Raw genomic sequence first — 25,901 nt, forward strand, 5'->3', positions numbered from 1 at the left:
TTATGTTACCTGTGCCGTGACAGGACACTTTTCCCTAGGGCGCAGAGAGAAATTTAAAGATACACTGCTTTTCCTCCCCCAAAAGTAGAATGTTTGCCATTACCTCTATTATAGGAATTGTAGAGGGTTTCAGTTTGATGCTTTCAGATACTAAAATCTAATTTTTTACACATTCCCGTTGTTAAAAACACCCAGTGTGGTTTGCCTCCTATGAGTCTCTATTTTTTTTAATGATGTTGGTCGGATTAAGTGTAAACAATGTTTGTGCTTCAAAACGAATCTGCAGAACGAATAGCAGAATTAGGCACACTTAGGCATCTTAGCTGGGAACACGAAGTAACCCAGTAGTGCACTTGCCTAAGAAGTAGAGTGCGCAGGGCACACATCTGCACACGTGCCAGCGTGTCCCACCTGCTCCAGCTGTGCACTCCCCTCACCCAAAAGCTGTGGCACAATCCCGACTCTCCTCGCCCTGGCACGAGCAACCATTCCATGGGCAGACAGACCTGCTCTGGAGAAATTGCTCCTTTCGAGCATTTGTGATACAAAGAGTTATCAACAATTCTGTGCTAGGGAGATTTTCCACATCGTAAAAAAAATGTGGCCAGAAAGATTAGACTCCACCCTCAGGAAGTACCTACGATGGTATGGCATTAGAATATGTTGAGTTGAAGAGATGTTTTTTTGAAGGAATGTGTTTTAGGCTTTGTTTTCCTTTTCAAAGGAAATGAGAATCTTCAAAGCTTCTGGTAATCTCATGTTTACAAAAGTGCCTGTTCAGAAATGGGGTGGGAACAGTGTTGTGGAAATGGCTGCTAATACTCCAACTAAGATTTCAAATAATTAAAAACTAGCTTTTATTGGGGCAGAACTCACTGAATCCTACACCACTAAAGTCAAAGGAATTTATTTTCTATTGTTCCCAGTGGTAAGGCCAAGCCGATGCCAACCAAAGCTGTCATATAAAAACACATACACAACAGTCCAGCAGTGTATTGATTTTTGCTTCAAAGCCAAGTCAATAAATCAATGTGCAGTGACTATGCTGTTAGATAAGGCAACTTGAGAAGCAGAATGCCATTTTAATTATGAATATTAGTATTAATTACCGTTATGTGTATTAATTACCCTTATTTGTCCTGAATTGTCATTACAGTAATGAGCGGATGAAAGCTTGAAGGATCTGCAGTGCTATCATGGTGAAGCTTGATGTGTCTGTGGAGGGTCCTTTTCATACCACCTCCCAAAGAGTGTTACACTCAAGACTGGCTTTGATGTAGTATTTCTGTTTATCAGACATCCATTAGTTAGCAGCAGGTTATGAAAAATAAAATAAACAGGAGCATCATCAAAGCAGTACTGTTGCATGGCAAACACTAAATAATATATTCATTCATTTTTATCTAGTTGAGAGAGCTCCCATCTCAATGCAGCTAGCAGGAAGTCTGAGAAAAACTACATTTTTGTCATGAGGGAGATCTTGTTCTAGAGGATTTGGAAGAACAGGGCAGAAGAGAATTGGCAAGGTGGACTTACTATATGCATAAAACTAGGAAAATCCAGCAGAACTAAAGCTGCCTTGAACTTGAGGCAGAGGACAGAGGATGCTGATAACAACTGATAACTGATAACAAGTGTGTCTTGTAGTGGCTTTTTGACCACTGATGTCTGACAAATCACAAGGGTGTCCCATTACCTCGAACTCCCCAGGGGCCAGCTGCACCCCGCTGTACAACACTTCTGGGAAGACGTAGCTGGTGCCAAATGTGCCACTGAGGGAGAACATCTCAAACTTGGTCTGAGCCGTCTCCACAGGCTGCCCACACGCGCTCAGGTGTGCAGATCTGTGGGGAGGAGGAGACAGAAAGGCAAAAATCCACTGACGTTTCAGCAAGCATGGTGTTTGATAGCAAGGAAAGTTGTCATGATGAAATAATGATCAAGTACATCTATGCATTTTTTTATTATATACTCTGTATAATTCTCTATATTTTTCTATATAAATAGAAATTATTTGCAGCACACTAAAAAAAAGCCTAGGACCAATATTTTGAAGAATCAATACACCAATAAGACAAGTGAATACAAATATTATATCCATATTTAGATTCCTTACTTCAGATAACCAGATGGCAGATAATCACATCAGCACTATGGTGTAAACCACTGAGCAGGAAACAGCTCTCTTGTGACAAGAGCATCCCTATAAAGACAGGGAGAGACATGCATTCTTCTGGCCTTTTCGTACACATATACAGAAACCTGTTTAGAATCATAAAATCATTTAGGTTAGAAAGGACCTTTAAGATCATCAAGTTCAACTATTATCTAGCGCTGCTAAACCAAGCACTAAACCATGTCCCTAAGCACCAGGTCTACACATTCTTTAAATACCTTCAGGGATGGCAAATGAACGACTTCCCTGGGCAGCCTGTTCCAATGCTTGACAATCCTTTCAGTGAAGATATTTTTCCTAATAACCAGTTGAAACCTCCCTGGCACAACCTGAGGCCACTTCCTCATGTCCTGTCACTTGGGAGAAGTGATGGACCCTACCTGCACCTCGCCACAACCTCCTTTCAGGTAGTTGCAGGGAGAAATAAGGTCTCCCCTCAGCAATAAATCCTGACAAACCTACAACCTGCAAAACCTGAAGAGCAACTTCTGCAAGATGTATTGCAGATGTACAATCAGCATATAGAAGCATACATACTTATCTTGTCCTGTCCTTGCTGAAACTGCTGTGTAACCTCACCTTCAAGGGTGTTACAGAATAGGGTCAACCCAACGTCTACTCTTCCATAATTTATAACACAGAAAAGGAGATTAACACCCCTAATGAAGTCACAGTGCATCACGTAGAAAACAAATGTGTTGGGTTTTTTTTGGTGGTTTTTTTTGGGGGGGGGGGGCAAAAATTGCCTTGTGTTAATTGCCCCCCGTTAAAAAAAGAAAGCAAAAACCCAAAATGAAAGTAAAGAGAGTATTGCAGTCTTCCCACTGCTCAAATAAGAGCAGAAAATTCTTACCTGCAAATAATACTGTCCTTCAACATGTAGCCCTTCAAAGGCATCCAGGAGAAAAATTTAATCTTGCTGCTTCTCTACTATTTTGTAAGTCAGATGACAACAGAAGTCCTGCTGGCAAATGGCTCAATTTCCCTCAGATTCAGTGAGTTCCATGAAGAAGAGAACATGGTAAATGACCAAACTGAAAGAGAGTTTGTTTGATGGAAGCTGTTTGATCTGGCTGGAATACAATGTCCAGTTAACAGCAGCAGGAAAGTTAGGAGAGAAATGTGAGCATGAACTCAGTTCTGTCACCAAAAGGTGACCATTACCCATTTCAGTATTGTAGTAATATGCTCTTGGACCATCTGAGGCATAAATACCACTCCCTGCAAACACATAACAACAGAAATTTTGTAATCTGAAAGCAAATATATGGGACAGGTAAGCAGTATTCACTAATTATATATGTGCAAAATTCAGTTCTAACATTTACCAGACTGTTTTGAAACTAAATTGAGCCTTCACAGACTACAATCTTAACCTAATGACTTTTAGCCATCGATGGAAAGTAGATCAAACTCTGATATTTCATTTATTGTAAACGAGAAGATTAGTGCCCTGATTATATATGATTTAAACGGCTGAATTTGCATTCTTCTTTCAGTTTAACTGCACTAGAAATCAGTAATTCTGATTAAAATGGGTGGTAACACAGTCCAGTCAGAAAGTTCTGAAAGGAAAAGATATTACCAAAATTCACATCTTTGTGGAAGTACTTTACATAAATAAATCTTTAAAGCCCAGAGTAAAACCTCTTCATAAAGAATATTAGTTGTATGACATAGGGTCATCAACAACTGAGAACTAAAGGAGTGGGTCACATCTCCTTTTATTTGGATGGAAAAGTTTAGAGGTACATTTTAGCAGTAAGTTTCTCTCAATTCTGCAAACACATGCACATAAAATTTGTGCTTGACTTCTAGCATCTGCTCAAGAAAAATATACAGTGAAAAAAAAGCCTGCAAAGAAAATTCACGTGACACACAAGGTCTCAAGCCCAGAAGTACTATTTGCAGAACTCACAAGAACATTTCTCAGAGTTAGGGTTCCATCTAGTGGAGAAAATGAAGTTTGGGTCTTTACATGGCCAAAACACCAATAAAACACCAGAGTCAGAAGATGAAGAATAACACTCACAGATTTCCAGGACTGATTATTTAACAAAGACTACAGGTTTTGTAGTCAACTTAAGATTTTCCAAGTTCTTACATAGCACATTTTAATTTCCTTTATGTCAAGAACTTTACAAGTCCTTGTAAAGTTGTCCCAGTCCTGTTGACATGTCTAAAGCTGATGGGAATTTCTGCTCAGGTCAGCTGCACTACATAGATACAGATGTTGCCCATGAGAACAAGGATCACTTAGAGCACTCTCATGTTACCTGTCATACCTAAAGTGGAGTTGTGCATATTTGCTGAAAGGAAGTTGACACCCACTCCCATGGCCCACACTGAGTGAAACTGGATGGCTGACAAGCAGTAGAAGGGTGTTCATCCAAGCAGTTGGGAACAGAATGCTGTCAACCTGAAATGTGCTTGCCAAGACCACAACTGGGGCATGGTAGTGTATGTCCATGCAAGTGGAAATGCCAAACTAGCCAAAGGATATATTGAAAGTCACAAGTCCTGGATCTCTGGGGTAATTAATTAAACTGTTTCTCTGTCACTAAAAGGTTGTAATGCTCATGGAAAAGAAAAAAATGGAGAAAAGAAAATCCTAGAAAATAAATCAAACCATTTGAGTTAAATGAACATTGAATCATTCACATAAATACAAGTAATGGAGAAAATGTTTTGTGAAATCGGTTTATGTTAATTTCAAATAGGAGAACTTATGCCACTGCGAGAGAAGTCAGCCACAAATATCTGTTGCTTCTGATTTATACCAGTAAAAGGGATTTGTATTCAGTTAAAAAGAGTTTATTTAGGATGTTAATGTTTAAATGTCTTACGTGTCACTTCCTACTGAGATGCAGTAAAAATAGAGGGCTTGTTGAGCTTTACTTCTCATTTACTTGCTTTTAAATTAGAATAGTGTGAGTACCCTCTGACAATTGGTCTATTATGACTCTATAAATGTAGAAATACATTTAAGCCCAGGAAGCAGCTTCTTTTTCACATCTTTAATCTCCTGAGAATCATGTACTTCCTGAACATTGTAAAATTCTCTTGTGATAACAAGCCACCAGTTTCCCATCAAAAGCTATATTAGTATTGCACTGATAGTGGTACATTTGGGCATTTGGGCATTTGGGTCACTGGAATTACATGGTTTCTTGTCTCCCATATTTGCAACCACATGTCTGGCATTCCTTGCCAGACAGCTCAGTCTTTCAAGAACAGGTGAGGGAGCAAATTTAATCAGGAGGGAAGAAAGAAAGAAAACATCAAAACAATTTAATCGAAAAAAATTTCCAGTGTTAAGACTACAGATCATCAGACTGATAGATCTAGTCATCTACAAGGAGACTGTTGCTTTCTGTTACTTGACAGAAGACAGCAGATTTGTGTTTCAGAATTTAGCAACTGAAATGCTCCCATCACATCACATTAACTGAGAAATGCAGGGGCTTCCTTGCAGTGGAAGCAAATATTCACACCTTCAAGTCTGTTCTGCTGCCAGCCTGTGGCACAGTGCTGAAGTTACACCCACACATGGGCTAGTATCAGCCTATTCTGCTTCAGCTCTCCATGCGGCTGGTATGCTGAAGTCGCTTGGGATTTGTCTCTTATGAGGCGTGTTTTCTTATCTGTCTGCTTACTGCAGCTCTAAAAAAATGGTGCAATTTATTAAGCAAAATAACAGAATAAAAAGGCTACCATATCATGATTCAAAAATCTTAAGTTTTATATTGTGCAGTATATTCTTTCAGTAGTTGCTGTTATTTTATTCACAAATATTCCTAATAATTCTGTATCTTAAACATTTTCTACAACATGCATAGAATTCCTTACTGGAACATAGATTCTGTGTGTTTGTTTTTCTATTAAACAAATCTCTGCTTTCCTGGTATACCAACTCAAATAGGAAAAATTACACTGAGAAAAAATGGCAGAGAAAAATGATGAAGAAAGTTGTCTGAAGCTATTTATGGCAACTACATGATGTCCTAACTTGGCTTCATTTCACAGAACTTTTTCCAAGACATTCAAAACTATCAACAACCGCCCCTAGCTGTCTTTCCCTTCAGACTGCTCCTCCATGTATAACAGGGATGATATCTTTCAGTATGAGCACACAGAATCCAGTCCACCTGGGTCTGGGATATCCTTAAGATAAGGGTATATTGTTTCCCTTGTGAAGACCCATCCGTCAATGCTGTCTTCGGGAGTCACAATGATATGGCACCCTGGTACCAACATACAAACACCATTCAGACAAAAATGGTCAGTGTTTACTCAAACAAATGTCTCTAGTGAGCTCATAATATCTGTCTAGCTGCTTCCTTGATGGCTGCTTCCAAAATGGCAGTATTTTTCTCCATCAGCATCAAGGCCTCCTCAGGAGAAACAGGCACTTCAGTGTCCTTGCTCATTGTGCTCATAGACAGCTGCAACATCTGTGTCCAGGGCACAAGCCCCCAGAGCAGACAGCACCAAAAGCACAGCAGAGGCACAAGTTTTAGGAAGCCCCATGTATGGAGCCTGAAGTCACCCAAGGCAAGGCCACAGGCGAGCAAAGGCACTGGGCTTTAAAAAGAGTAAGTCCTGCACAAAACCTGGGAATTCATTCCTCAGGGTGGCTGCAAGCTTACACCCAAAGATATAATGACCCTGCCTGGAAAGTCTCACAATATCAAAGCCAAGAGAGCTGCCAGTGTTGAGCAGTTCTACCTTATACCATGGCAGGGAAGTCCGCACTGAGCTGCAGCCAAAGAAATGCATCACCTGCCAGACTTGTGAGTCAGCCAGGCTGTAGTGACAGAGCTTGAGGCAAGCCTGGGTCCCAGCAGGAAAACAACCTTAGAAAATCCCAGCAGAAACCACCACTGCCCAAACCTAAGGGTACAAGCATGGCTATGCAAGGCAGGCAGGCAGATGATCCCAAGCTCAGTGCTGCTGCACTGGGCTCCTGCTCAGGGCTACCCTGGTCCAGCCAATTGTAGTCTGGCTATACCAGGCACAGTCTCTGCCAGTCACAGCTTCTGCAGCTGTGTCAGTAGTGGCAGGTTGGTATTTAGACCTGCCACTGCATGAGACAAGCACAGCACTAACCAGGGGGGTGGCTTAGCTTCTCACAGAAGCCCTCACTGCTCTGTTAGAGGGGTTGGTTATGCCTGTCTAGTTTCTACTGGTGGTCTGGTGAAGTTCATACATTGTAGGGCAGCTCAGTTATTTCAGTGACATTTGTGCTCTTTTTGGACTTCTGGCCGCTCACAAGTCCTAACAGCACACACCAGGTTAATAAACAAATTGCACAAAATGTCTACATGTCTACAAAATGCCTCATGTCTATAGATCTGTATCTTGCATCCAACTCTAGTCCTCTCAGATCCTTCTCACTTGGTTCATCACCAGCACTGGCATGGTCAGCATTTCCTCATAAGGTGAGGTGCACATTCCTGGTTTCAGTAAAGTCTAACATCTGATAAAAAAAGGAAAGGCATCTATTAACAAGATGTTCCATGGAGAAGCCTGCCCTTTGGCACCCTGAAGTTTCACAGCTCATTTGGGTACCACAGCAGTTATTCTTTCTTGTCCAAAAGAGTTCTGGCAGAGAAAGAAGTATTTCTTAAGCAAAATCCAGGAACTATTCACAAAAGAAACTGACTGGAAGTTGCTGGGACAGACGACTTTTCTTATTTTTGAGAAAAAAGCCACCACAGCCGAACCCCTAAAAGCCAACTATGGGCTCAGTGGTAAATTAAAAGACTTTTGCCACAACCAAGGTCAAGAAATCTAGTGTGAGTTCGTCAGTAGTGTCCTTGTCTCAGTTCATCTTGAGTATCTTTAGATGAGTAACTGTAAGAAGTGAAGAAACATTTTCTTTTGTCCCATAGTAGCCCTAGACTGCTGATAAGTTTGCTGTTGCAGAAGCAAATAGTACAAATATTCTGGCTAGCATTTATTGGCAAAACAAATCCTCACAATCACCAAGCTGAGTCTTCATAGATAATACAAACATGCATTTATCTCTTGTGTATGTACAGCAATATATACACCAGATGCCAAGTTTCCCCCGGGACTGAAGATCAGTTTTTTCTGTGCAGACATAGCAAATTTTCATTATTTCTGCATCTCATTTTCAGGCACTCTCAGGATAACACAAGTGCTGGTAGACAAGAAGTATTTTAGACTCTTGTTGTCTAAGAAAGTTTATAAAACTTAGGAAAAAAGTTGTTTTATTGAAAACAATATTGCGCATAGTCCTTTATAATTTCAAATTCTGTTTTGAGAAGATAATGAACTTCCTTGAAAAAAGTACAGAAAATCATGGTAGCAAAATATTACCCAAGAATAATGCACAGCATACAGAAGTATGGAAACCAAACATTTGAAAACACATCATTTTCACATACAGTAGGGCACTGTACATGGAACACAATTAAACAGGCTGACAGCTGAGGGTTACTCATCATTTAGGAGAACTTCCAAAAGAAAGGCAGTCAATGTTTAGTGTTTCAAAACAGTAGTGCCTCTAAAATTAAACCACAACAGGTTGTTCACTAATGGATGATGTCCCAGCTCCAGAATAATGAAGCACTGTTAAGTGCTTCAGTCATCTCAATAGTAGGTTAAACCACAACAGCAGAGAACTGAAAGTATGTCTGGCTACGTTTCATTGCCCATCAGACAAGTCCTTTCTTCATTAGCATCAGGAAGATTTTGCAGGCTGGAACTGGAACTGTTTGCATAAGGAAAAGAACAGGAGAGATATCAGAGATTTTATATTCTCTAGATACTTCTATGTGATACCAATATAATAAGCACACTACATGCTAAGAGCTACATGGATCACTGGTTTTGGTTCCCTACTACTGCACAGAACCATGTATTGTTCATTCCCATGATCATACAATGGTTCAGATTGAAAGGGACCTGTAGAGGTCAGCTAGTCCAGCTACCCTGCCATGGGTAAGAACATCTTAACTAGACCAAGCTGCTCAGAGCCATGTCCACCCTGGGTCCTGAATGTTTCCAGGGACGAGGCATCCACTACCTCTCTGGGCAACCTAGTCCAGTGTTTCACTACTCTCACTGTAAAAATTTTTTCATCATATCTAGTCTGAATCTATTATCTTTTAGTTGTTGGTTAGGATACTAAGGCAAGATTGTTGGTGAAGACACTAAGGCACTCTCTCCCAAGGCAAACCCCTGAGGGAAACCACTCGTCACCAATCTGTGTCTGGACATGGAGCCATTGCCACTGCTATCTGCTGTGACCATCCAACCAATTCCAGCTCACAGACATCCTGCTGGAGGAACCACCACTAGGGTTTGCCCATTAATGCCATGGTCCTGCTGCTTGTATAGAATAGACACTGCCAGGTTTAGCTGTCTGTTTAGGTCACTAGGGATTCAGGAAACCATACAGACAAATCATTTAAGCAATGTTTTTATTGCTTGTCTTATCATTCATTATTTGGTTGCTAGTGAGGAAAAAATGCAAGCACAGATTTCAAAGGTTTGCTTTATATGACTGCATGAAAAATAAAGAATAAATATTTCAACATACCTTTTCCTTGTTGCCTCAATTATATAAAATATTCCAGTTGCAAGACCCTTTGAGGAAAGAGTGAGTTACAATTGTAGTAATTTTATAACAACCTTATGCAATAGCTCATAACTGCAATAGATATAAAAAAGTGTGCAATTACTTACACTTAACAGTGGCCATCCTCCTTGGATGGCTGCAGCCCACTCAAAACCCAGCTCTTCATTTAGGAATCCTCCCAGAATTGGACCTACAAATGCCCTGCACCAAATCAAAATCAGGTATTGGTATCCCTAGCATAAAGGATTACATACCACATTCTCAGAGAACTGTTTTATCAGGTTTTGTGGCCTTCCTTCATAGACTCTCACCTTTGACAACAAAGAGATTTTCTTCCAGAGACCTAACTTTCCTAAAATCCACAATAAGTATGAATCTATTGTTTGCCAAGGCCCCAATAAATCTAATTATCTCCTCATCTGGAAATAGGATCCACATCAGAAAGCTGAATGCAATCTTTTTCAGTAGAGAGACCCCATTAAGGACCATGCTCTAAGAAAACATCTACGCTGATCAGTTCTATCATAAGAGAAATTCAAAGTCACATCCCTCAAAACAAAGTTCCAGACAAAGGTCTGATGAAAATAAGCAGGTGGGGAGGCACAATGTGACAGACATAGTCACTGCAAGGTTGAGCTGTGTGTAACTGCCCTGCACCTTCATGCCTGTCTCAAACTGCAGGTTTTAAAGGTTATACAGCTGCTGTCTCTTTATGAAAGGTCTTACAACATATAGTGTCTCATGACAGAAAGGGACAAAACTGTGTAAAACTAGAAAGATGTCTGGAAGCAAATTAAATTATAAAACCAAGCTTGAAAGCAGCATAAACTTCATACTACCTGTGTCTGTACTGAACCCTATACCAAATAAACAGGACTGCTAGACAGCTGGATTTTGGAAAAACGATGGTGCAACTCTGTGCCACTGAAACATACCTGCAGCCAAAGAGGACTACAAGGACAGATAAAAATTTCCTGTAAGGGGCTGCCAATAGGGGCACTCTGTCACTTCCCACTGAGTGACAGCTCTGAAGGGTCACTCAGCCAGTAGCACCTTTCACTTATTTCAGGGATGACGACCCTGAGTTATAAACACACTGTATAGAGTTACAGAGTTACAGACACACTCTGCTAAGCTATACAAATATAGACCTTAAAGAATTGCTGTGGCTTAAGAAGAAGATCGCTTCTATACTAAGCTATCCCATACAAAAGGAGGAAACTTGGAAAATGGAAAAAGGAAAACAGAATTAGCCAGGAGCAGATATCTAGCTCACTCCATCTGGGTGGACTTAGCTTTGTAAAAAATTAAGGTCTACACCTCTCTGTACTGAGCATTAGGTATTTTAGTGAAAAGAGAAATGACCACAGAAAAGGGCAAGCAACATCCACTTTAATCATTGCAGTTTTTTGATATGCAGAGCAGTATGTTTCAATAAAGACAAGTTCAGAGCATTGTCAAAACAAAAGTTTTACCTTTTGCTGGGTAAAAAGCTTTGTTTTAACATGCCTACCAGGTATCTGTGAAGAAAGAAACTTTTGAATCAAGGTCAACACAGTGACAGCCAGGTTTCCATGTGGCAATAGTGTGAAACAGTTGAACTCTCATAGCTTACAAAAAGGGGTACACTTACCCAAGGGACCACATGGCATTGAAGAGCCCAGATACCAGTCCCAGAAGACTCAGACCTTCTTCAAATCCATTCTCACTGCAGAAAGACAGACCAGCTAGAGTAGTACAATACATACTGTCTCAGTCTGTAGCCTTTCCCTATAGACATCCCCCCCTCATTTACACACCACATAAATAGTTAAAAAGTGAAAGTGTACAGTAGAATGTCTGTTTACCCAGTACTTCCTTCTTTGCTGCCTCTCTGGAGGATTGCAGTGCTACTCCTCATCTCTGATTTCTCCCAAGTAAGATCACACCATCGCACCAATTCTCCATGTTTCATATGGCAAGTGTGAAACTGTGACAGGGGGCTTTTTGGAAGCAAATACCTTGTTCCAAAAGGAACACACTAATAAGAGTAAATCAAGACCCTTCTAGGTCATTACTGAGGTACACATTTACAAAGCTATACTGGGAGGATAATGACTGAGGTGCTCAGTCAGAAAAAACTAAGACAATAGAGTAGTGCATTTAAGTGTTACTATCTGCCTTTGCCTCAAAAAGGGGCAAAAAAGCCACACTTCATATTCACCCCTGAAAAACAATTGCAGGCTCCTAGTGTCAGTAAAATGAAAGAAGGGTTGGACTGAGTTACTTACTATGCACATTGCAGGATCTCTGGAAACACTGGGATAGCACTCATGCCAAGGGAAAAGCCAATCAAAACCAACACTAGCACAAACATCCACAGCTGACTGAAAGAGAGACATTTACAAGAAGTTAGCTGCTGAAGACTCTTTCCAGTAAGGACTCCATTAGACTGAAGGCTATTATATCAGCTCTCCCTGACTGATCAGAAAACTATGTGTCATGAAGCCAATACTAATACTTGAAAAATCCATTTCTGTGCTTTAGAAAAAAGACTTTGTAAAAGAATATGAAAAACCCATGCTCAAATTATGTATTTTCTTCTCAAATGCAATTCATTTTATGAGGTGCATATAAGGAAGAGGTAGACAAATGAGGTGAACTGGGAAATGCCTATGTGCAATCACCAGACTTGGTTTGTTGCAAAAGTGAAGGATTTTGAAGTTAAAATTTTGTAGCCTAATATATTACAACAGAATAGACTTAGCTAAATAATTTTGAATACTTTACTAATTTATTTTTCTCCCCAGCTCAAATCTGTGATCTAAATTTGACACCGCACCAGTTTCAAATCTATGATCTTTAAAAATTAGCAACCTAGGAAGAGTTCTATGCACTAACAAGTCTATTTAACAGGGAATCTAACCTAGGACAAAAGGACTGTGTAATTGTTTTGTAAATGTAGTAGAGTGTTCTGCTGTGAATTAATTTGAAAAATATGACATTATAGCATTCAGGTGCAACAGACATCGTCTTTACTTTGCTAGTGAAAACAAAGCTATAATCTGTCACTTTTCTCAGCAAGCTGTATACAAAGAGAAATAAAATCAGTACTGCTGCATAGCCATGCAAATAAATACCATAGTTCAAAAACACTGATGAAATAGAAAAATTTGGAAAATAAGACAGAATGAGAATTTTGTTTTGCTGAACTGGAAATGCAACATAACTGTGAGGGAACGAGAATAAAAAGCAACATTCTTCCTACCATACACATTAACATGAACACAGTAACAGTAAAAAGCAAAAGAAAAGTATCTATTTTATGAAACTGTAAAGTCTCCATTTTCAGAGGCTGTCACTGCTTTACATTCACTACACATCAAAAAGCCACCATGTTTCATGGTCAAAGGTAGAAGTTAAAAACCAAATCTATTTCATGGTCAGAGCTGCTAATTACAGACTTATAGACATACATGATTATGGTTGAAGACATCACAAAACGGGACAGGCTCAAGTGGAGGCAGTACCTTTCAATGTGCAGTACAGGAGCAGGTCCTAGCATAAAAAGGCACACTGCTGCCATTAAGTCTCCAAGTATCAGCAGCCACTTCCTGATATACTGTGCATGAAAAGAAAAAGCTATGCAATTTCAAATTGGGAATTTGTCATGTACATCAAGAAACAATAAATTCTTGTTTCCTCACCCCAGATGCAATCACTGGCAGCAGTGGCTTACTACAGAGATTTTAGAATACTCATCAGTAGTCCTTCTCGGTTAGCAAAGTATTTTAGGTCTTAAATTTTCTTTAATATAAGAAACACCCTGTAGCATTTCATTATGATCTTTATAAGTTCCTTCCAACCCAGGCCATTCTGATTCTACATAATTCTCATGTACAAAGGGAATTACTAGTTTGTGTCAGGAAAAAAAGTGTTAGAAAACTGTCACTGTCCTTCAGGCACGGCATTCAAAGTATAGGTTTCCTTTATCAATTAGCACTGGCTGTTGGACAGGCAGTTTTAGGTATACCACTGTCAAAGTCTCTTTCTATGGTGCTGTTTAGAAGTAAAGGACCAGGCTAAAGGATGGGCAGCCCACTGTGCTGATCTGATTTCAGTATTACACTTTTTAAGAGCTAAAGTCAATACAGCTAACCAGAACATGTTTTCTCAAAAGTTAATAAAATTAGACGTGGTTAAAAGCATGGGTAACTGGGACATGTTTTCCCACTCTCTATTGCATATTGCTTGTAAAAAGATCGTGCTTAGTCCACTATAAAAGCTCAGCACACTTCAGCTGCTTGTCTGATTTCCTTTAGTGACTTGGACATTCTTAAATTACCCTGGACCTTGCAAAAGAGACCTCCCACGTGGCAGTAACAGGTGCACATGCAAGATCTTGAAAGGCAGGTCAAGACCAGACCTATATCCCTTGTTTCATCCATTGTCCTTCACCTTTAGGCAAATGCACAGAGTGCTTTAGTAACCCCGCACAAACAGTAGGGTAGGACTCACCGGCAGTTTGTCGCTTAAGAGTCCAAGGAGGGGAGAAGACAGGGAGTATGAGAGTGCCAAACCAAGGAACACCAAGCCCACATAACCAGCTGGGAGTTTGAACTATGGAAAGGAAGACAAATAAAAGAAAAAACCAAGACAAACCATATATGCTACATTAATTGAAAGACAATCCAAGAACTATATATTAAGTCAAAATATTGAAATGCACAATTTTAAGTATTTTACTGATACCATACAGAGGTTTTTCAAGTACTTGAAATCATCCACAGAGCTTCAGTTTCACTGCTTTCACCAACACTTTTTAAGCATGGAGTGGTGGAAACACCTGACACAACTGTACTCATATAAAGCCTAAACAAGGTCAGGAGGAAACATTATGCTATGTCCCCTACACCAGCATGTAAGATTCTAACATTCTAACAATCTGACACACTTGAAATAGACGCTTTAGACAGTGAAACTTATAGGGATTTAGTCTCTACCTCTCCAATCTTTAGTATGATTTGCATTAGAAAAGCCTAAGTACTGTACACATCCATTGTTAATCAGCACATCTTAAAAGTAAGTAGCGCCATAAAACTCAGTTCCAGCTTTTTAACATGATTTTTATGAGAAGGAATAAGAGGTTTTTTGCTAACACCCTGAGGCCTACATTTTCCTTATACAGACACATATTTCTGCTTTGAAACAAAATGTGTAATAAATCAAAAACATCTTAGTTTGTCAAGTGTGTGCCTTAAGTAAGAGTTAGAATGTATTCCAAGATGTTTCATATGGTATAGACTACATAAATATTTACTATTTCCTTGCCATATGTATTTGCATACATGAGAACAGCTATAATTTAGTGGTTAGAACACCTGCCAAGAGGGTCACAGCCCTTTAACAGCAAGTATCTGTATGAGCACAGGGAAAGCAGAAGAGCCATACAAGCACAGATTCTACAGTGGGATAATTTCAGAGCCCTCCTGGGAGATAGAAGATGTACATTCACATCTCCACTGATGAAAGAGGCTAGCATCAAGTCCCCTGCACCCTGGACAAGAGCTCGAAGTACAGACCAGGCAGACAAAAAGTAGCACAGCCATCTGTGAAACACTATTCCTTGGAAAATCAATTAATAAATAAAGCCCTCAAAGACCCTTGATTAATTGGACCTAGGAACAAAATCTTAAAGGGGTTCACATCAAGAGATATAACACTGTCAGTGACTGCAGCAGCTTCCAAGAATTTAATTTCGGGGAGGAAGGAAGAAGTCCCTTTTTTACAAAAGCAGTTTCTATGCCCTATTCAGAGACAGTACTTTGCAGCTGAAAGACATTTAAATGGAGAAAGCCTATTTTAAAAGGCCTTACATTTCTTCATTCTCAAAGTTACCAAGACCCAGCAGGAAGAGATGGTGCAATGGATATTATCAGTACTCTGGAAATCAAGTTATTTCGAATTCATACAACTAACAATTAAGTAAGGTACTGTTAATTGGATGAAACTCAATTTTGTTAAGGATATTTACATTTATAACCAGGTACTTACTATTTATTAAGTCAATACTTCACTGGATGTTAGAAGGACTTACCTTCTTTAGGATAAATAGAGACATTGTGGGATCCAAAAAACCCAAGCATGCACTTAGAGAAAATATAGTGAGACAGAGTATTAAGACTTTTGGCAGAAGAATGAGCTTCCAAAAGGATTCCTTCCTAGGAGTCGAATCTGTTTCAATAAAAGAGGGGGGGAAACTGCATTATTTTCTGCAGCATAAGCTCATGATTGGTCTTCTTGCTCTAGAAAATAAATAGTACTTCCCTTTTTTTAGTCCTCTTACTCCTGTTGCACAACAGATGAAAGTCAGTAGCTGATTATTACGTGCTATACTATTTTTATAGTAAGTGAAGAAAAGGTACAATTTTGATTCCTGTAAATACCCAACTTTAAAGAACTAAAGCATACTCCAATTATGTGAAAAAAGTATTTGCTTCTCTGCTAGCAGTTATACAATTAAATCCTCATGGATATGTCTTAGCTTGATACATTAATACATATATAAGCAATTCATAGCCAACAAAAGAAACATTTATCTTACATGAGAGTAAGATAAAAAGATTGCTATTTATCAATTGAGATCTATCCAAGTTTTTTAGCAACTAATTGTACTTCAACATGTTCAATTTGTACTCTGGAAAACTTCTTTCAGATGTCATGGTTATGTGGGAATTTTAAGTCAGGCCTCTTCCAGATGGTGTTTCTCCTATAATACCTGAATGTGGTCTCAAAGTATACAAAGAACTAAAAGTTCAAGCATTAGCATAAACCAGCTCAGAGCTAACATTTATGTAACATACTTCCAAATTGACAGCGATATCATGACAATTTCAGAGCTTGGGGAGGTCAGGGAAGAAAGTCAGCAGTAGCAACATATCACATATAATCACTGTAAGTTTCTTTTAAAAGCCAATATACTTGAACTTATCCTTTAATATGAAAAACATGGAATATAAAAAAATATTAAAGCAATTCAAAGTTAATAGCAGTTTTTTTCTCTAGAAAAGAATAAAAGAATTGTAACTTTACAATTACAGTCTTGCATGAGGACATATCTTTAAGCTAGTTTCCTGTCCAAGCAGGACCATCTAAAATTTAATAAATTTAAATTACCTCCAACACATCAATAAACCCCTCCTTTATGAACTTTAACATTCTTTCAGGTTAATTAGATCCTGCCTTGTTCAGTACAAATAAACACTTCTTTTTCTCCCACTAATTATCTTTCTCCTCCACTGTTAACTCCTCAAACATGCCGAGTTCTCCTATTTTAGGCAAAATCTGTCTCCAGCTTTTCTTCAAGTAGCTACAATGACAAACCTATAGGAAGCAGACACAACTGGTCCTTTATGAGCCCTAAATCTAAGAAAAAGGAAAAAAAATAAATTTTAGTCCACTTCCATACAAAGTTCCTCGTGTTTGCAGAAATGGGCATGAGGAGTTGTATTAATTCCAGGCCATCTCATGAATTTAGGTTAGCATTAAACATGGGCCTGATCAAGATGATCAGCTAATTCAAGTGGAGTTTTGCCCTCTGACTTGGATCAGACTCCAGAAGTTGACACTTTTTAAAAGACACTTAAGAACATGAGAAGTTAAGGTGAGTGAAGGAAGCAGGTAGAAGGATGCTTACCATATTTTGGCAATATGCACATATTCACAGGCACCAAAGCCAACACTATGCATCCCAGCGTGATAAAAGGGACCTCATAACCAAATGATTGATACAAAAAGCCACCCAAAGGTGGGCCCAGCACTAGTCCGAGTCCTGTAAAAATTTCAAGGCTGCCCTAAAGAATGAAAAAGCAAGCAGAAATGAAGTATGTTGAGAAAATACAATGCAACAATACAAAGCAAGCCATGTGTCTGAGGAGCAGCACAACACATTCAGGATAGTGAAAAGCAAGACACTGCATCACTAGGACAAGAGCTACTAGTGACCTTCACAGCGTGGGACTGCACAAGGAATTCCGAAGTTATGGGTGTGACAGCCATGACCTCTTTTGCTTCACTACAGGGAACCACCTGTACTCAGCATTCACAACTCTGCTTCCTCCTAACAGATCTCAGTCTTGAGGCAAGGCAAATGCTCCAGTGGCAGAAAGCATCCACAGGACAACACAGGCTGAAGGGATTACCTCTCCTACCTGCCATTACACTCCAGCCTGAGGGAAAGGATCTAAACAAACCTACTCAGATGGGACATTCTCTCATGGGATGAAGTACATGAGCAAAGTTAATGCTTTCTCTTAATAAACAACTGTTTGGATGTACTCCTAGGGGTAGAAAGAAATAATGGAACTGCAATGGGGAGAACTCAAGATTGTTTTGGATATAATTTAATAATCTGGTATCTCTTATAAGATATAAATTCATAAAAGGACAGTAATAGAGATATATCTTGTGCTACAATGTCATAGTTACCACCATCAACATCTGTCTCAACACTTGATTAATCAATGCTTAGACCACCAGTAAGAGCTGGTTGTAATAACTGTTTACAGATAAAAGTTTTGATAACTTTCAGAACCCAGAAAGATACTCCAGGGAATCATCTACATCTTTAATTTTACTGATACAAGTCAGAGTAGTCAAATGTCCTGAAAGCAGGCAGAAAGGAAAAGCCAAGTTCTTTATACTAGGTCAGTCTAGGGTTGCAACTGTTTTCTTTCCTAGCAAAGAAAATAACTAGTAACAACATATGACTAGTAAATTACAAAATTATCAGATAGATTTGAGACATTCTGAAAAACTATGACTATGTAGAATGGCCATTAACATCACTGCATCCAGATGATGGTTTTACTTTTGTTGCTCAACAACCATAAAAAATATTTTATTTGTGAGACTTTGGTTCAAGTAGTCTACATGATCTGGGGCTGTACATAATTTAACCCTTCTAATGATGAGAGGGCATGGGGGGAAAGCTGAGACATTGCAGTAGTACAGATCAGAGGACAAGATAAACCTGATACTGTAAGAGAAGTGAGATTGCTTTAAGTTCTGAAGTCCATACCTCCTCCCACAGAGGGATCACATGACAGATGCTCGACTTCCCACTTCAACAAGGCTAATGTGCCTATATTTAATAACTTCGCCATATACCCTCTAGGGTACCCAACAAGTAAAAGCAAGGCTGAAAAGTGGTACCAAAATGGTAAGGAGAGGAAAGGTGCTTTTCAGCATCTGGCACTATCAAGAAGGGCAATAGAGAGCAAGGCTAAAAAAGCCTCATCCACTCCTTCAGGCTTTAATTTTACCCTAGGATGCACCTTGCTCAAACAATCAGCACTTTCTTTTACCTTCTACCTCAGAGCTCACAGTAATGAGAACTCTCCATCATGTCTATTTAAGGACATTTAATCTACATGAATAAATATGAAGAGGTTTTATTGTCATGCAGAACAAGACACTAGAGTATACAATATGGTAAAAAGACAAACATTTAGAAGTCATCTGTCTTTTTACAGCACCCTTTCTAGATTTTAAACAAAGGTAGGTACCAAGCCACAGCAGTGCCACATTTCTGATTCTGGTCTTGGGATGACCTTCCCCAACACATACAATTTTCAGCCATGTGTCATGGATACTGTGCTGTCATAAAATAATTTCTTGTCAATTGTGATTATAAAACTAAGTCCCTTTAAGTCAACGTTACTGTACTTACCTATTTAAATTACATTTTAAAATTTGCAAATAGGAAACCTTAACCTTAATGACTGAATAAATCCAAAACATGATTACAATATATAAATTGCTCTCTAATGAAAAAGTCAGCTAATCACTGAATAATCATAGAACTTAGTAGGTTTTTTCTAGTTAGAAAGACATATTCTTACAGATATATATTTATTTATAGAAGTGATTAAACAGAAATAATTAAACAAAATTACTAAAAATTTAATAAAAGCAGCAACTTTTCTAATTTTACTTAATGTTCTTAAATAAGTTCTCAACATTTGTTCACTCATTAAAATTTAACCCAGTTACTTCTGAAAATGAAAATGTATTGAAAAATAGACAGAGAAAGCAGCATTTTATTAAGCACAAAACTCTTCTTTAACACCTTAAAACCCCAACTGAACAAGGGTAATATCTCTGGCTGAAATGAATTGCTGATGATCAAGCACTGCCCTCCAGATTTCAAGAAATTCTAGCTCTCATCTTTTCATACATAACTTTTATCAACAGATTAGAAAAATTAAGCCAAAAATGTTTCAGTTTTGCATCTTTCATTTAAATCAACACGATTTGAATTAATGCATCATTTTTTTAATCAATTCACACGGATCCTTCCTATCCAGGTAGAAGTAGTCACTAAAAGCTGTACTAATATTTTATTAGTGTTTTGTCTTGATTTTCACTGAAGAGATAACTACTGCCATTAATGGTCAGCTGTCTTCAAAGCACAAGCAACTAATATACACTGCTTAATTTATATCTAACCAGAGTTATGCTAAGGTCTAAACTCATTCTAGGACTGTGATTCTAGATTACAAACGAAATATTGCATGATTATTTCAAATAAGCCTGCATATAAGACAACAGATTTTCTACTCTTGATTTTAGGCCTCCCCCTGGCAACTGGTCATATTGCTGGCACTCAGCTGTAACACTGCTTTGTGAACTTACCAGGACAGTAGCTATATTAGTGGGAAATGCTTTTGCAAGGATTGAGAACGATGCTGTAATTGCTGCTGCAAAGCTTATTGCATCCATTGCTCTTACTAAAAAGCAGAAACTGATGAACATTGGTCCACTTGGCACCTTGTCAAGCATTCTGGAAAAGAAAAATCCCAACAGTAAATTGGACCTCTCTCAGGATGGAAGAAGCCATCTACTAAGGCCCTAGAGCACAAATTCTTGCTCATTAAAAGACATTGTTACAAGACACTCAATGCTTTCTATAACCACTATCCTGGTTTAGGGCAAATTTGGGAGGAAACTTCTAAAGCGGTTTTTTTAGAAAGAAGATTCAAGCAGCCCTTTCCCCTACTGGTTTGGGGAAAGATTTCCTTGGAGAAAAGTGGAAAAAAACTGTTTATTTAACAAGCAAAGTATTCACAAGCATAAAAAATATGAATAATATTAAACAATAAAACTTCTTGCTGTTTTGAAGCAATGTTAAACTCAGAAAGACCCTGTCGTGGGGCGTAGCTTGGATCACTCAGTCTCTCCTTTGCAGGAAAATGCCACGTCCCAGCCCCGGTGAGCCACAGGTGTGAGCTCCTGATATTCTTCTGGGTTTTCAGTCCAGAGCAGAGCTGGTCAGTTCCAAGAAAAAGAACAGCCACAGTATGGGGAACTTTTTTGCTTTAGCTAATTAAAATCTAATTAGAAATAAAGGAGAGCTCTTTTGTGTTGTCTGTGCTGCAGACAACACAGTCTATGGGAAGGAATGTGTGGGAGCAAGTGCAGTTCTCTGAAAACAAACTGCGTATTTTTTCTTTCCTCATTTCGCTCTCAGAACCAGTCTTAAAGGTGCAGAACTTACTATCTGGTATAAACAGAACAGATGATTGGGGATACAAAGCATCATAAAGTCACTCTAGGACAACCACTTATCTTTGAACCACATCAGTGAAATCATTCAAACTCTACCAAACTATTTATGGCAGCTTTCTCCTTTCCCCTTTGCTTGGCAGTGAAAAAAAACATGCAACCTGTGAAAAACTCCAACCCCACCTTTGTCGTATCTCATAGCTTTTCCAAGCATCTGTGCAGGAAGTCTGATGCAATGTGTTAGAACCAACTAATAAGAGATTCCTTTGTTGTTAATAAAGCATTTATTTTGCTAAAATTAGTGACTTAGCCTCTCCACCTGCTAGGCAAAGCTTCTCATTTAAGCCAAATATTTTTAAGGATTAAAACATTATGCAGAAATTGTTTTCTTATTGCTGCACTTTGACAGGCTTCTCACTGTCTGTGAACTACTACTTAAGCAGACAGAACCTACCTCCTCTTCTTTCAAAGTGGCAAACAGACTCTGAAACCTAGTGAAAGGGAGCAATGTTCATTCTGCTTTATAAGAGGTACATAAAGATGCAAGAAGTTAGATGACCTAACCAACACATAAAAGATGCCCAAGAGTTTCTATTTTTGTTTTGTGTCCATCTTTTCATATGGATGAAAATGATCAGAAGACAAATGCAATAAAACCAAGCAACAGAAATTACTTACCCAAACAGAATGGTCACACATCCTGAAACAAACATCCCCGCCACAAACATGAATTTTGCTCCAATTTGTGAAAGCTGTAAAAAACCCACCATTTTTACATGTTAGTGTTTCAAGGAAAAATCAAAAATTTTCAATGTAAGTTACTGTTAAGAAATCAAAAAATGATAGGAACTTTATAGCACCTGTAGCTAAAAGACTGGGAAACACTGCTTCTGCTGGTGTGCCTTCATTCAATAATGAACCAAAAAATACTCTGAACAGTTAAGTGACTTAACTCAGTTTTAGAAAGATAAGAAACTGCTGCAGGTAACTAGTCCACAGCAGCATGCTGCAGCTTCTGCAGGGCAGAAGTTTACAGCAGCATTCCTCATTATAAACAAGCAAAAAATTTGTTTCCAAACCTCCCCTCCAGCACTATCACTAAGGCAAGGCCAGCAATACCCATCAGCAATACCCAATACCCCATAGCATCTGGCTAGTGAGAGTCAATGCAAGCTGATTTTTAAGCAAATTTATGACAAACCTTAAGAGCACAAAGCTTTGGCATGAGAAGCATGGTACTTTGAGGCCTTCCCACTCATCACCAGGGAAGGATCCCACCTTCCTTCATTTCAGACTCTCTCACAAGAGTAAAGGATGATGGGAGGCATGCCATAAAGCAAAACTCAATCTTGCAACAAAGTACGCTGAGCTTCTAATTCCATGCTGCAACTTCCCCTAAAGTCAATAGGTATTTCAGACTCCTTTTTGTTCAGGCCTGAACAGACATTGCCTTTTAGACATTATTACTAAAGCCCATATTTTGCTGAGTTTCACTGAAACCCTCAGGATCTCTGATTGCTGTACTGTCTAGGCTTATTGATGGTCAGTTCAGCTGTCTGCAGTGAGGATGGCAGACTCACTCTCTCCCCTGTAAAGTACTTGGTAAGGCTTGTGCCATAGTTGAATGCTGCTACAGGCACCAAGACTTGGACTTAGTAATGGTACTTATGTGACACTTTATGAGCCACCTCAGCACCAGAGAAAAGCACTCACCACAGGGTTAGCAAAGAGGCTGCTCAGCCAAAGACAGAGCCGGCATTGACTCTGCAGAAAACCCAGCTTAGGGAATGATCCTGAGCAGCCCTAGCAAATAACGCATGGACAGCAGTGCTTCAGTACATAAACAAATATTTACAAAATTTATTTGTGATTTCTTCAATATGATAAAAGTCTGTGGGAAGGCTCAAGTTACAAGAGCTGGAGACATATATCTCATATTACTATAGAATGAAGTTGAAGAGTAAACTGAGTTAAGCAGCAGAGTTGTAAGAGGAGAAAATGTAAAAAAAACAAAACAAAACAAAACAAAACAACAACAAATAAAAAAACATACAAGAAAAGAAGAAGAGCTGTAGCTAACTTAAGAAGAAAACAAAAGAAAAACAAAATATCTTAAGAATGTCACCAAAACCAAACAACATAGAAGTAACTGCAACAAATAAAATTAGGAGGTGGGAGAAAGGCCATAGAAAGCAGAATTGATCATCAGATTACTCTAAACAAAACAGAACAGTTAACTAGAGAAACAAAACAGTTACATGCCAGTTGCCCTATGCTACTCTCAGGAACAGCAGGAGAGAACTGACAAGACTTAGATCACATTCAGATTGACTGTGAGACTCCAGTTACTGCCAAGAGAAAACTGCAGGAGCACTACTGAAAGGAAATCTCTTTTCTCAGGCTTGCAGAACTGTCTTCATGTCCCAACCTGTGTCATCACAGAAAAAAGCTATAGCTTCAATAATACTTACATAATTTCCCAATATTAAAGAAGTCACGAAATTGAACAAAGCAAAACATCCAAAAATCAGGCCAACAATTGTGTTACTGGCACCCTTTTTTTCTGCCTGCAAAAAAGATCACAACCATGTAAAGACACAGTCAAATTCTTGAGGTGAATAACATTCATGCCTTGCACGTTTAAATCTTTTTTATTGTCTATTAATGCAGTTAGAAATCAATTTCTTTTCTCAAAGGCAGTAGGGGCTCATAAGGTAACAATACAATTTAAATACATGTTGCACTTCTAATACGTCATCAAGGGAAAAGCAATGTTAATTTGTCAGTGAATTAAATTTTTGTTATTTTCTGAAATGGCAGACAGACTATATAAAGGTGGCTTCAATTGGTATGCAATGGCACTAGCTACAAAACTTTGATCCCTTGCACAGTGAGAGGGCAGTAAACAGAGATATCTGTTATCTTCACTGTGACATGCCACCCCATAAAAAGCACCAGACAATTTTTTACTTATTTAGCTGGCCAAATACACTCACTTAGGCACAAGCATACACAGGAATATTTAGACAAAAAGAGTATTTCTTTGTAAATACTTGGTAACGAGAAAAATAGATTTCTGCTACAAAGGCACCATGACCATCTTTTTCATCCTATATTTAAACACTGTATTCATTCAACATAAGCAGAGATTTTGTCGTCTCCCCCCCCCCCCTCCACCTTCCTAGGTCAGGAAGCTAGCACAGTTAATGATGGCTGAGAATGAGTTAACAGAGGAAGCTATAAATGAAAAGTCATTGAGTGGCTAGGGCACAGAAATGCAAGTCAGGACATTGGCAGAGTTTAATCTCGGCTCTACAAGACTACTATGCAACACCGAGCAAAAAGTCATTTCAATTCTTCAAGAATCCATTTTTACTTCTATCTCATCTCATTAGCTTGCTGTCTCCTCTGTAGACATAAGGAAGATCAACCCATGGACAAGATCCAGGTCACCATTTTGTGCTACACCAGCCTCATACTATCACTGAACTCGCACAACTGAAAAGTCTTAACTCGGAGCTTACAGCCAGCCATAAATGTCACATGGAGTTCAAGATACTTCCAGAAGTTTCAACATGCAAAAAAGTAATGAAGAGAGTAGCTAAGTTGTTTGTTTACCTCTGAAGGGAAAAAGGGTCCCAGGATTGAGTAGCATATCATTGAACTGAAATTTATAGAAGCTGTTGCAACTAATGTAAAAAGCTGATCTCTGGTAAGCCGCCTTGATTCCTCACCAGCTGCTTCTGACACGCCATCATCTAAAAATACAAAATAAAAACAGAGCATTTCAAGCTGACAGAGGGAAACCGCTTACAGACCAGGTCGGAAAATTAAAACCCACACGAAACTTGTACCCTTCCCGGCTCTGAGAACGGAGTCGAGCCGTGCTGCGTTTTGTCCCGTGCAGGAGGGCAGAGCCGGCCGCGGTGCAGGTGCAGGTGCCGGTGCCGGCAGCCGCCCCTCAGTCCGCCCCGGAGGCGCTGGGGCTCCAGCCGGAGCTCCCCGCTGCCCCTCAGCGGCACAGCCCCGGTGAGAGTCCCGGCCCTCTCCCTGCGCTCCCGATCCCGCTCCCGGCCCAGCCGCTGCCCCGGCCCGGAACGCGGGGTGCTCCGCCTCGCACCTGGGGGCTGCTCGCCGCCCGCCGCCCGGCTGCCCATGGGGCCGCAGCGGCTCCTCCGGCCGCGCTTGTGGGCTCAGCGAGCACCGGGGCTGGCGCCAGCTCGGCCGCCGGCACTGAGCATGCCCGGCCTGCGGGAGCGACCGCCGCGTCCCGGGCCCCGAGCCGCCGGCAGGACTGCCCGCACGGGCCGGGAGAGCGCCGGGCTTGACACAAGCCTGCCGGCTGCCGGGGCGCGCTGCACGCCTGGCCCGGGGCATGCACACCTAGCGCAGGGAATACACACCTGGCCCGGGGCATGCACACCTAGCGCAGGGAATGCACACCTGGCCCGGGGCATGCACACCTAGCGCAGGGAATACACACCTGGCCCGGGGCATGCACACCCAGCGCAGAGAATGCACACCTGGCCCGGGGCATGCACACCTAGCGCAGAGAATGCACACCTGGCCCGG

General features: G+C 39.9%; 1 protein-coding gene and 1 pseudogene across 2 annotated transcripts; both read right to left on the reverse strand.

Annotated features, from left to right (window-relative positions):
* Positions 1-1,194: 1,194 nt before the first annotated feature.
* On the reverse strand, positions 1,195-6,606 carry LOC134041925 (pantetheinase-like; annotated as a pseudogene).
* A 1,526-nt stretch (positions 6,607-8,132) lies between these two features.
* SLC18B1 (solute carrier family 18 member B1) lies at positions 8,133-25,494 on the reverse strand. 2 transcript variants are annotated; one of them, XM_062489987.1, is made up of 14 exons: positions 25,450-25,494; positions 24,948-25,087; positions 23,801-23,896; positions 22,008-22,081; positions 20,460-20,607; positions 17,461-17,617; positions 15,862-15,998; positions 14,283-14,384; positions 13,295-13,386; positions 12,056-12,151; positions 11,419-11,493; positions 9,893-9,986; positions 9,747-9,793; positions 8,133-8,915 (listed from the first exon to the last, which is right to left on the reverse strand). In XM_062489987.1, the coding sequence occupies exons 1-14, from the start codon at positions 25,484-25,486 to the stop codon at positions 8,843-8,845; spliced, it is 1,368 nt and encodes a 455-aa protein (XP_062345971.1). In that variant the 5' UTR covers positions 25,487-25,494; the 3' UTR covers positions 8,133-8,842. The 2 variants fall into 2 exon arrangements, with proteins under 2 accessions (XP_062345971.1, XP_062345970.1); XM_062489986.1 differs by lacking the exon at positions 8,133-8,915 and having other exon boundaries at positions 9,034-9,793.
* Between the last annotated feature and the right edge of the window lie 407 nt (positions 25,495-25,901).

The sequence above is a fragment of the Cinclus cinclus genome, chromosome 3 (assembly GCF_963662255.1).
Source record: "Cinclus cinclus chromosome 3, bCinCin1.1, whole genome shotgun sequence".
Classification (NCBI taxonomy): domain Eukaryota; kingdom Metazoa; phylum Chordata; class Aves; order Passeriformes; family Cinclidae; genus Cinclus; species Cinclus cinclus.